This window comes from Macadamia integrifolia, chromosome 9, assembly GCF_013358625.1.
Source record: "Macadamia integrifolia cultivar HAES 741 chromosome 9, SCU_Mint_v3, whole genome shotgun sequence".
NCBI lineage: Eukaryota > Viridiplantae > Streptophyta > Magnoliopsida > Proteales > Proteaceae > Macadamia > Macadamia integrifolia.
In genome coordinates this window covers 1,284,623-1,297,603 of record NC_056565.1, presented here as the reverse complement: position 1 = coordinate 1,297,603, position 12,981 = coordinate 1,284,623, and the positions used below count along the sequence as shown (strand labels likewise).

Sequence of the window (12,981 nt, the reverse complement as noted above, 5' to 3'; positions counted from 1 at the left end):
TTCAAACCATATAGGGACTTCTTCAACAAGTATACATGGTCCTCTTTACTTTTAATAACAAACCCTTCAGGTTGATGCATATAAATCTGTTCTTCTAGTTCACCATGCAAGAATGTTGTTTTCACATCAAATTGCTCCAACTCCAAATCATGCATAGCAACTAAAGCAAGTAGGACATGAATAGACCTATGCTTAACAACAGGTGAGAAGACATCATTAAAATCAATTCCTTGTACCTGACTATAGGCCTTTGCAACCAAACGTGCCTTGTACCTAGCATCTTCAACACCTGAGGCAGATTCCTTCTTCTTGAAGACCCATTTGCAACCAACAATTTTCTTCCTTGTTTTTGGCTTCACAAGCTCCCAAGTCTGATTTTTATAAAGAGATTACATCTCCTCATTCATGGAAATCAATCATTTTATAGAATCAATTGAAGCAACAACTTCAGAATATGTTGCAGGCTCACTATTTTCAATTGTATCTGCAACAGACAATGCATAAGCAATAAATTTAGCATGCCCATACTTTTGTAGTTGTCTAATATTCCTCTTTGGTCTATCCTTGGCAATGTTGTACCGCTCTTCTTCTTGATTCTCTTGAGCATCATCTCCTTCAGTAAAAGTAGGCAGCTGGACTAAAGTAGATTGTGCTTTGTTTTAAGATAAACCACCAATTTCAAACTCCACCTTCTCTCTAGATTTTTCTTGACCTTCATCACAATGAATAGGAGCTTCTTTCCTAGGATGCAACATAGCAGATTCATCAAAAGTAACATCTCTGCTAATAAGAAATTTTGGAGACTTTGGATCAGGACACCACAACCTGTATCCTTTCACTCCAGATCCATACCTAAGAAAAATGCATTTCTTAGCCCTAGGTTCCAACTTCCCTTCATTTACATGCGCATAAGTAGGACATCCAAATACTTTTAAAGTTGAGTAGCCTGCAGGTTTACCCGACCAAACTTCTTCTGGAGTCTTGCACTCAATAGTTGTGCAAGGAGATCGATTCACCAATAAGGTTGCTGTGTTAACTACTTCTGCCTAGAACTCCTTGCCCAATCCTGCATTTGATAACATATAACCTCACCTTTTCTAACAAGGTTCTATTCATACGCTTTGCCACTTTGTTCTGCTGGGGTGTTTAAATAATTGTATGATGTCTTACAATACCTTTATTTTTACAGAACTCATTAAAGTCACTTTCACAAAACTCTAGGCCATTATCGGTTCTCAACCTTTTAATTTTTTTTTCGGTCTGCTTCTCAAGAAAATTCTTCCACTGTTTGAAAGTGACAAATACTTCATTTTTGTGCTTCAAGAAATAGACCCAAACCTTCCTAGAGAAATCATCAATGAAAGTAAGCAAGTATCTTGCACCAGCCCCCTTTAAAGCCAACCCTGGAGGGCCCCCATAGGTCTGAATGAATGTAGTCCAAAGATCCCTTGGTCCTGTGAATAGCAGTACTAAAACTAACTCTTTTCTGCTTTCCAAACACACAATGCTCACAGAACTCCATTGCTCCTGTACTCTAACCACACAACAAGCCCCTTTTACTTAATGATGCCATCATTCTTTCACTCATATGGCCTAACCTCATGTGCCATAAATTTGTGACATCTGATTCAAACATAGATGATGAAGCTGCTGCAACAGACCCAGTGACTTTAGTACCCTGCAACACATCCAAACTGCCAATCTTGATTCCTTTCATCAATAAGAGAACACCCTTACTGATCTTCATGACTCCACCTTCAGCTGTATACTTGCACCCATTTAAATCAAGAGTGCCTAAACTGATGAGATTCTTCTTGAAATCAAGGACATGCCTGACATTAGATAAGGTTCTGACAATGCCATCATACATCTTGATATTGATTGTTCCTATTCCAATAGTCTTACAAGAAGCATTATTTTCCATCAACACAACTTCACCTCGAACTGATTCGTATGTGGAGAATCATTCACGATTGTGACACATATGGTAGGAACAACCAGAGTCAAGAATCCATTCATCCTGTGATCTAACTTTATCATCAGTCACCAAAAGCATATCAGACTCACTCTCATCTTCAGCAATACTAGCTTCTGCAGAATCATCTCTTTTCTATTGATTTTGAGCACCACCACCTGCCTTCTGCTTATCTTACAAACAGTAATTGCAGGTTAAATTCTTGTGCTTAGATTTTGATCTAGCCTTCTTTTTGTCACCATCTGAACCCCTTTCATTCGTTCTCCCTCTAGCTACTAAACCAACACCATCAGATTTATTGGTAGATGTCAACTCATCATCAACCTTCTGCTTGCTTTGCAGATTTGTTTTGACATCCTCAATAAAGATTGTCTCTCTACCATAAATCATGGTATCCCTAAAATGCTTATAAGATGGAGGAAGAGAACATAACAATAATAGAGCCAAATCTTCATCGTCTATTTTAACATCTATTCTTTTCAAATCAATAACAATAGAATTGAACTCAAATATATGAGATTTAATAGAAGTGTCTTCACCCATATGAAGGGTATACAGTTGTTGGTTCAATCTCAACCTATTGGTGAGGGATTTGGTGAGGTAGAGGTTCTCTAACTTCACCCATAACTCTGCAGCCATTTTCTCTGAGAGAACTTCCTGCAGAACATCATTCGAAAGATACAACTGAATAGCTGAAAGGGCTTTATCATCCAAATCGCTCTAATCATCATAGGACATAGTTGCAGGTTTCTTCGCCTTCCCAAATAGGGTTTTCTTCAAACCCTGCTGCATGAGAACAGTCATCATTCGAACCTGCCATAAACTAAAACTGATGTTGCCGTCAAATCTATCAATATCGTATTTTTTTGAAGCCATGGATCGAAGTAGCTCAGAGCTCTGATACCAGTTTGTAAGATCAAACACCAAGAAACATGAATAATAAAGAGATAATAGATCCGTACGACACAGAGATTTAACGAGGTTCACACACCAGGGTGGTGTGCTACCTCCTCGGGCGAAGAAGAAGATGATTCACTATACAGAAGAGAGATTACACCCTAGCAGCGGCGAGGAAAAACTCGCCCTGAAACCCTAGCTTGAAAAACCCCCAAAATACAATGACTTTCTCAGCAATTAACAGTACATTATATATACTCCAAATCGAGGGTCGAGCCATCGGTCTCGGTAGATCCGATCGAATCATACCGTGGGGGCTACGCCCCCGCACCCCCATACAATATCAGTGATGGGCTCCAGGCTTAGGCGTATCGGCCCAACCCCTCCATTTCCATCACAGATCTCAGAAAATTCTCCATTCGGGTCACCACCAAAATATGTCGAATCGGGTCAATCTTCAAAACGGGTCAAGAATTCGAGACAAACTTAACAGTAGCAATGTAAGTATGTGTAGTATGCACGTTCTTTTTTTATTTTCTTGAAATTTTTTATATTATACTACATAGGTCTTTCCTGGTACTGGTTGTATGATTGTGATTTCAAACATGTTTAGTGTTGTGGTTCTAATTATTAAGTTTCTTCCCAGAGGCTTACCCTCATAACTTACAGATGACGTTGGTGAGGACTATTGTGGAAAGGACGTGAATCTTGAACCTATTGTTGATCAGCATGAGGACATTGCTTATGAATTCGAAGAAGACAGTGATTTTTATTTTTAGACGATATAGATTTTGGGTTAGACTTTAATGACATAATTAAATTTAACATTACTTTAACTTTGAAATTTGAAATAGATAGTTGAATTTTGAATTTTAATATTATATTAGTTTAGTTAACTCTTGTTTGCACTTATGTTATGTGTAGATGCTACTTCGGTTCATTATTGCCTAGAACTTAAAAATCATGTGAACCATTGATGTCCGGAAACCCTAGACCAAATTTGAGATCGTCACTTTTACCCATTGCGAAATAGCAATGGACCAATCCCCCTTGGGATTCACAACTCAAGTTGGTAGACTGTTAGGTCCAATCATAAAGAATCTCTTTGATTTTCTGTATTGTTATATATGTATCTGAATTTTTATTTTCCTTTTTCATTAAAAATCAGATTGAATCAGCTAATTCGAATCAAAATTGGCTGAGGCCTAGGGTTAGGGTATTATAAAAACAGATTCTAAAGTTTTACAAAAGTTTATCCAGCTCCCTCTTTTTTATCTTTTAAGGTTTCAATCAAGGAATCAGACACCTTGAGTGGAACATAAGCATTGCCTTGTAACTTTGGCCCCTTTTGTTTTTTTAGGTAAAGACTCCGTCCCCATTTAAATCAACAAGACACTGCTTACTTTGTTTAAGAAGACAAATCATAGCCTCGTTAAAGTTATCAAACAGCTCATTACATATGGGTATTTTTGTCTTTAGATGCAATCTTTTGTTTTTTCTGGAGGGGTGGGACTTGGGACTTGGGACTTTGGGGAGGTGGGGAATTCGAATTTCCACATGTAACTTTCTAGAACAGTAACACGAAGAATGAAGGACCCGGCTCCCTCTTGCATTCACTATATAAATATCAGATACGTAACCAAAGCATTAGTAGTGACAGTTGAGGGACAACTCATACTATATTTGCTAAATCTTCAACTGGTGAACCCTCCTTCCTTGAGGATACTTGAGGGACAACTATCTTGCTAAAGTTCCTACTAGTTAACTCTCCATCCTTGGTGGTAAGAGCAAACTTCCAGGCCTCTCATTTCTTTCTTCTTCTTTTTTAACGGTTTAGTACCCTTATCCCATCCGGATGGTGTGAGATGGGGTTAGAGGCTACAGCCAGATGGAGAAGTTTCAATTTTTCTTTTTTTTTCTTTTTTAATGTACGGGGGAAAGAATACTATCCGTTTACATTTTCCACATCCAAAAGCATGGGAATTGGAGGCGGACTGTGAATGAATATATTAATCAAAATCTAAATCGCCAAATATGGAACTACTCTCAGAGTCTTGAGTTTTCTAATGTGATTTCAAGCTATTCAATGCTCTCACTGCAATACTCTGATAGGTAGGCAGTTTATATGTATTACTTCTTCAAGATTATATGTTTTGCTTTCTTTATAGGTATGGGAAGTCCAGTGGAACCTAATCCTATTTCTCTGGAAAGTGAAGTGTTAATCAATGACATTCCTATTCTGACAGAAGAAAATTGTTTGATTTGGAAAGAGAAGATGGAAAAATTCTTGAAGAAGAAAGGATTTTGGGATTATTTGGTTGGAGCAAAACGTGAACCTGAAAATACTTCCAGCGATGAATATAAGGATTGGATGGAGAAAAAGAAAGAAATTATGTCAATATTCACAGGAAAGTGTGGAGCTAGGACACTAACATTTATTGAAGATCTAGACATCACACTTATTTGGAGTCAATTGGTTACCATGTTTGAGTTCACTTATCCACCAAATACAGGTAAGTAATATTGTTTCTTTCTACCATGTATTTCTTGATAAGTGTAATGCATTCTTCAAATTAAGTTGATTCTTACATTATGTAAAAACTATTTGTGGGGGAACGATAAAGTTTTTTTTTTTTTACCGGGCTGGAACATTCACTACTCTATCCTAAGGTTTACAAACCCTATAGGATTTTAGTTTGTTTTCCAAAATACCCTTCTAATACCCCCTATATGCATCTAAACTCATTTACCATAGGTGAAGGAAAACTTGATCCTTAGGCTGTGTTTGGTAGCCAAGAGAAGAAAAGCAAAGAAAAGAAAAAGTACAAAAAATGTATTTTTTTTTCTTGGTTTAATAAGTTTTCTTTGTGCTTGGCATGTCCTCAACCAAGAGAAAATTCTTTTTTTGAATTTCAAAATTCACCTTGGAAATTTTGAAGTTTTCTTTTGCAACAAAAAAAAAAAAAAATTCTTGCCAAAAACACAAGAAAACAAAAGAAAATACAAAAACTTTTCTTTTCTTTTCTTTTTTTCTCTTCTGATGGTAGCCAAACAATCATGCTTGTCCTATTTTCTTCCCATTTCATTTCTTTTCTATTCTTCTCTTTTTTAGATTCTTTTTTCTTTCCCTGGCTACCAAACACAGACTTACTGAAAAAGAAAACTAAAATACCAGAAATTTCAAATTTTATTAGTGGGAAATAAAAATAGTATCAAGCTAATGATAAAAAGCCATTAAAAAAAATTAATTAAAAGGTTATATATTTAAATGTAAAACAAAATTTGTAACTACAAGTGTTTTTATTTAATTTTTTTTTTATTTTTTTTTTGTGGGGGGGTGTTGTGGTGTAATAATTGTCCTATTTAACATAGTATTTTACAGAAGCGAACAAATGTATCTCCATAGAATGTTCGAAAGAGTATGGGTGTCAATATCTAAATTAAACCGGTAAAATTGTCCAAGACGGGCCCATTGAATCTGGATCAAATTGAATCGAATGCTTATTGGGCCAATTTTGGTTAGACATATTGTAACCCCCTTAACAAACCAAACCGCATCGAAAACCTATTAGACATGAAACCAAACCGAAATAGATTAAAAAATCGGACTGAAACCAAATCAAACCGGTAAGAAACTGAAAACAGCCCAAAAAATCCATTAAAAAAATCAAAATTTGCATAGGTCTATATCGAAAATCAAACACAAACTAGTCGAAAAACCAAAACCAACCCGATTACAAATCGATACAAGAAACAAAAGTAAAAACTGAAACCAAGCCGCACCGAAGCCCAAACCAAAACCAAAATTTCCATATTAGTTCGGTTTCGCTTTCACCATTCCCACACCGAAATTATTTCAACCTAGACCAAAACCAGGCCAAACTGGCCCGTTGACACCCCTACTAAAGAGAATTAAAAATCTTTTTTATTTTCTCACATCCCAAATATAATAAAATAAAATAAAATACAGAATTGATCAATATTGTTAATTTAAGGGATTACCTTGGCAGGGAAAATGAAGAGGAGCACAAATTACACATGGAGTCTTCCTTTTTACAAAGCTATTGTCGATGGTAATTGGAAGAGTGTGTCTGATCGGTTCGTCTCAAAAAATGTGGGAGCTCTTACAGTGAGACTTACATCAATAGGAAATCTTCCTGTTCATGTGGCAGTTGAGAAAGGGAAGGTTGAAATTGCAAAGGAATTGTTAAAAAGGATGCCTGCGGATCATTTATTGAGACAAGATAAGTATGGTAGAACAGTTCTCAAAATTGCTGCTTCAGGTGGGAACAAAGAGATGGTGAAGGCCATTGTAGAAAAGGATGAGAAACTAGTGATGATCAAAGGCAGGGGTTACATCCCAATCGTCCACGCTGCATTTGCTAGCAAAAAAGATGTGGTGAATTATCTTTACCCAATCACGGTACACCAAGAAGCTAATCAGAAGGAAGATGATGGCACTGACAAAGAACGTGACCAAAATAGAGCTATACTTCTTACTGCTCTAATTTTTGGTGATTTCTATGGTCAGTGAAATTTCCCAACATATATCTTCTCTTGTAAACTGCGGAGGAGCATTATAGGTCGAAGTTTTTCTATTAACCGCTGCATGCTTGGCTAGACCATCAACCACCACATTAATTACTAATGGTGATAAATATGTATGCCGCCATTAGCTTTAGACTCACAAAGCCTAAAAAGCCAACAAATAGAATGTGGCCAATCTATCAAACACATGATAGATAGGGAGTGGTGCGACTTAAATGAAACCCACCTATGTACCACCATATGGCACGAACCTGTCTAATTTTATGGTTCAGACGTAGTAGACCAATTGGTCTGTCAACTACTCCATATCAAGCTCATTGAGTTGACTCAACTAGTTCACCACTTATTCGGACCAATAGGCTCCCAAATTGATTTTTCAAAGTTTTAAAATCCTAACCAATGGAAGGTTAGCATTCATGGTTTTCACAAGAAAATAACTTATGGGAGAGTGTTCCCACCCACACCTGTATACTTTTTGGGACAAAAGAGGAAACCCATTTTTGAATCTAACTACAGGGGAAATTTCGTTTCTTAGTGAGCAACCACAGCAATATTTTGCCCATAACTTAATATTTATGTATTCACTTATTCATTTATTTTTGTAGGGCATGCTCTTGATCTACTACAGAAATATCCACGTTTACTCTTGACCAATGAAGATACGAATTGGACAGCCATAGAAGCACTCGCGATGAAGCGCACTGCATTTAAAAGTTCATTACCAATCAAAAGTGTTGGGACCTTTGGATATTATTTCATCTACTCATGTAAGTAAATCAAAATAAAGGGAAAAGGACTATATATATATATATATATGTGCCGAAAATCAGCAAAAGTATATTAAAAGAATGAGGGCAAAAAAGACTATATATAAAATAACTGTACACTTTGGAAAATGTGAAAATTTTGAAAAGTCCATGTGTAAAGTGGTTTTGATGCATGGCTAGTAGGTTTTTTACAAAGGTTTGGTTCATAGTGCTAAGTTAGTTCATCATTTTTCTAATTACTCAAATATTCTAAATGCAAAATTTCCTCTATATATATATATATATATATATATTAATTATTTACTTAGACCAGTGCTAGATGTCCATGCCGATGCCAAAAATCCTTGTTGGCGCACAAGAGAAGACGTGGAAATTTCCTTCGATGCCAACAAAGATAGCACTCAAGGTTCTCTCTTTCTCTCTCTGTGTAGGTTGAGCTTTGACCTCAATCTGATTTTCTTACAAGATTTCCTTCATTTTCATGATGCAGAAAATATGATGATGTACTGTGGGCTATATTCCACAAATTGCATTATTTTACAATTCTGTAAGGGTCTATGGTTACGATTCCATGGGCTATTTCAGAATGCACTTATTAAACTAGGTGAGAATCATAAGTTTGTTCAACACGAGTGTTTTTTGGATTAGACATATGGGCCAAGTTCAGACACAGTGAAACCCCCTATAGGCACCAGGGTCATTTTGCCACTATGTCTTACCTAGTAAACTTTGGGGCCATTTGATTTTATTTTTACTGTTTCTGTGTCTAAAAACAGTAGATACAGTTTTTTTCTGTTTCTATGCTAAGAAACAGGGGTCGTTTGACTTGTTTCTCCATTTCTGTTTCTAAACATAGAAATAGGCATAAATTTCTATTTCTGTGTCCAAAAACAAGTGAAATGAAACAGAAAAATCAAATAATTTTGGAGGTGTTTTTTCATTTCTGAACACAGAAAAATATGTTTCCGAAAACAAAATCAATCGAGCCCTTTGTTTCTTTTTATGCATCCTCTCCTCATAATTAATTAAAGTCCATCATGCATGAAAGTTTAACTAGCTTATGCGTACACTGGTAGCAGTGCCTGGTTGCAAGAACATCTATGAGGAGAAGTTGAAGCATTATGAAGCTTCTGCCCTACTAAAAGAAATGTGGAGTCTAGTTTCAGAAGTTGATGACCTTACCTCTGTGGCGGTTGATCTGGCTTCAACAATGTCTAAAGCAACAGAGAATGGGACTGTTGAATTTATTGAAGAATGTATCAACAAATGTCCTCAGCTTCTGTTATGGAGGGCTATTGGAAAACGTGGAGCCCCAACAGTATTTCATTATGCAATCATCCACCGTCAGGAAAAGGTTTTTGGGCTTATCCATCATCTAAGCCCATCAATGAAGAATGACCTTGCAATTATGAGGGATGAATCAGAAAACCTCATGTCACATCTAGCTGCAGAAAAGGCACCTATTCACAGACTCAATCAAATTCCCGGTGCAGCTCTCCAAATGCAACGTGAGATACTATGGTTTAAGGTGATCTATTTTTCGTTCCTTCCTTACTCTTTTTTTTTTTGGGTAATGAAAAAAGGGTTCATAGCCCCACGACAAGCTCCTGTACGACAAGGGACGCTTCCGTAAGACCCGTTAATGGGTTGAGGGAATTTCCACCACTAAACTACCAATCCTATTGATTTCTTCAATTTGCTTAATACATGTAGTAATCACACCATGACTTATTTTAATACTTCCTCTTTTCCTGTCTTCATTTTAGGAAGTGGAAAGTCTAATGTATTCTATCCATGAAACAAAAGAAAATATAAAATATAAAACATCAAGAACATTATTCTCAGAGGAGCATAAAGACCTAGTGAAAGAAGGAGCAACATGGCTGAAGGATACTTCGACACAATGTATGGTGGTAGCAACACTAATCACGACCATTATGTTTCAAGCAGTGTTTACCATACCAAGTCATATAGGAGGAGGAGGAGGAGAATCTAATGATTACATACAAGGCAAGTTTCCGATAATTTTTGTCATATCAAATATATTGTCACTTTGCTCTTCAGTCGCATCAATGTTGATGTTTCTAGCCATTATTACTTCACGATATGCGGAAGAAGACTTCTTCTTGACTCTGCCTCGGATGTTGATGTTGGGCCTTTTATTTCTCTTCATCTCTATCGTGGGGATGATGATAGCCTTTGTGGCAGCTATCTTATTTATGCTTCGCTTCAATGTTCGTCTATGGGTCTCCTTTCCCATTACCTTTCTTGCAAGTGTCCCAATCACTATATATGCTTTGGTGGAACTTCCTTTATTCATACAACTGATGTTTACCACATCATCGTCAGCTGTTTTTGGGAAGAGAAAATTGAATAAGCATGCCTGAATGGGTAGTAGTTGTAGTCGTACTTGATGTTCTCTATGCTGGTTACTGCCATGTATCTTTTCATTCCGAATGCCTCACATTGATTAGGTTTGATGCATCAGCCATGGCCTCCTTCTATCGAGATTTCCACAATTGTTGAGGATAGAAAAATCTTCCACGTACAGTTTGATGTTTGTTATAACCTTTTAGTTTATTGGTTGAAATTAATTTGTATCCAGCATTAGTGTGGTATTTTAAAATGCTAAGAATATGAGTGATTTATGTGTTTACTGCTAGAATTACTTTGTGATCATTTTTTTTTTCTTGGTGAAAAATAAAAAGATATGCTTTTAATAAGGCCATGACCTAAGGGTTGGGTGGGGTTGCACTGCCAGCCCTTACCATTACTGGAGGAGTTGGTTCGTTTCCCACTTTGATTGGTAGATAGTTGGGCACGGCTCCCAAGATGGGCCTGATCATGGTTTTAAGTATCAGTGCGTATCGTATCGTATCGGTCGATACATATCCGTATTGGTAGGCATCAGCACGATACATACCGATACGATACATGAAAATTTTAAAACCCTTATGTATCGATACGTATCCTACGATACACACCGATACGCACCGATACACCTCCGATATGCACCGATACTCACCGATACGTACCGATACTCTATGAAAAATTCAAAATTGAAGTGAAATGTACGTTTCGATATGTATCGGTATGTATTGATACGTATCGGTGTGTATCGGTATGTATCGACCGATACATACCGATATGGTCATAAAATGGCCAAAATGGGTAATTTTTTAGAAAAATATAATTTTTTGAGGTGTTTTTGTTCCAAAGTTGCTACCAATCATTTTTCTCTCTAACTAAAGTGGAAATCAAGGTTGGGAACAAGGATTTTACATTTATGGGACAATTACAAACCTTAGATTCTTAGTGCGATACTCTCAATTTACTGTTTATGCATAATACATGTTATATATAACTTTTTTTAACTATTTTTTTATGCAAAAATGTATAAAAAAGTGTTTCCTATCCATTTATGTGCGTATCTTAGCGTATCTCCGATACGATACGATACCTTTCGATACGTATCTTAATTTTGGCTGACCGATACAATGACCGATACCGATACTTTAATCCTTGGGCCTGATAGTATTGGAACAAGTGGGACGAAGGAGCATAGCATAGCGAATTTTCTATTAATATTAATAAATCTAACTTCGTATTTGTCATCTCATAATTAATCTCGGCCTATTTTACCAAATAGTAATAATAATAATAATCTCAGCCAAAATTACATTTTCTCATGCAATATTAGTTTGTTTTATCTTTGTTTAATTGAAATGGTCAAGTCTCTATATATGTACGGATAGAACCAAGTGCGACTGAATATTTAACATCCCCAATCACAATGTGGTCTAGCTGTTGAATATATTTACAAGTGGCCCAACGAAAGCAACCATGAGATATTTTAGAAACACAAGGACAACTTATGAAGATTGGGAGAATTGGAGCAAGGGTATAGATGAAGAAGTAGCAAGAAAATAATAGAATGAACCAAAGATAGTGAAGTGAAGACTTGAGACTTGAGACTTGAGACTTGAGAGAGGCACAATAGGTTGCTAGGAAATGGTGATTTAGAAGTTTTATGCTACTTCCTTTTTTATGTTTTAATTTGTAGACTTCTGCATATGACAATCCTTTTATCCTCAATCATTATACTAAAGAAAAAGCACATAAAGAGCTGAAAAACACATTTCAGATTTCAAAGCTTGAACAAAACACTCATTAAAAAAAAAAAAAAGACATACGGACATACCTACAACCAGCAGAGAAGAGGAACCCTTTGGCCCTTCCTGTGTCACCAGAGTATCACAGAAGGGACAAGAGAGAAGAGAGAAGAAACCGCCAACCAACCTCTGAAGAAACCGCCGACCAACCTCACCGTCGAGCAATCTCCTTTAGTGCTCCTGAGCTCACATCGCCATGGCTTCAGCTGAGCAACCTTTGTAGAACCGGAAATATTTGAATCTGTCGATTCTGTCCCAAAACCTTAAATCCCTTGTCTCAGAATGAAGTTATGAGAAATAGATGTAACAAAGAGGAGATTCTAGGATTTTTACAGTAGGCGGAGAAAGAAGAATGGAAAACAGAGCACAGAGGCGGAAATTTGGGGGAGAAGTAAGAACGAAGGTTGGGCGGTGGAAATTTTGGGAGAATGAAGAAGAAGATGAGAAAAAAGAAAAACCCTATTTCGGTTTTGGCTTTGTTATCCGGTTTTTTTTTTTAAAGTGTTTGAACCGAATAATTCGTTTCTATCGGTTCGACCCGATATATTCACGTTTTTTAATCCAATTAGAAACAAGCGCGAATTTTACCGATTTTTATTTTTAATTCAGATTCGGTCAGAAT

The 12,981-nt window shown here is 36.6% G+C and overlaps 1 protein-coding gene across 3 annotated transcripts; it reads left to right on the top strand.

Annotated features, from left to right (window-relative positions):
- Positions 1 to 3,267: 3,267 nt before the first annotated feature.
- On the top strand, positions 3,268 to 10,849 carry LOC122089853. 3 transcript variants are annotated; one of them, XM_042659577.1, is made up of 8 exons: positions 3,268 to 4,653; positions 5,041 to 5,385; positions 6,883 to 7,398; positions 8,026 to 8,187; positions 8,501 to 8,593; positions 8,678 to 8,791; positions 9,264 to 9,715; positions 9,954 to 10,849. In XM_042659577.1, the coding sequence occupies exons 2-8, from the start codon at positions 5,043 to 5,045 to the stop codon at positions 10,572 to 10,574; spliced, it is 2,301 nt and encodes a 766-aa protein (XP_042515511.1). In that variant the 5' UTR covers positions 3,268 to 4,653; positions 5,041 to 5,042; the 3' UTR covers positions 10,575 to 10,849. The 3 variants fall into 3 exon arrangements, with proteins under 3 accessions (XP_042515511.1, XP_042515509.1, XP_042515510.1); XM_042659575.1 differs by having other exon boundaries at positions 3,268 to 5,385; XM_042659576.1 differs by having other exon boundaries at positions 3,270 to 5,385; positions 9,267 to 9,715.
- The last annotated feature ends 2,132 nt before the right edge of the window (positions 10,850 to 12,981 follow it).

Bases quoted from the DNA above. Each gene is read 5' to 3' on its own strand.
- LOC122089853 (XM_042659575.1), top strand. From the start codon at position 4,998: ATGTATTACTTCTTCAAGATTATATGTTTTGCTTTCTTTATAGGTATG. The intron at 5,386-6,882 runs GTAAGTAATATT...TTACCTTGGCAG, and splicing joins CACTTATCCACCAAATACAG to GGAAAATGAAGAGGAGCACA. The intron at 8,594-8,677 runs GTTCTCTCTTTC...TTCATGATGCAG, and splicing joins CAACAAAGATAGCACTCAAG to AAAATATGATGATGTACTGT.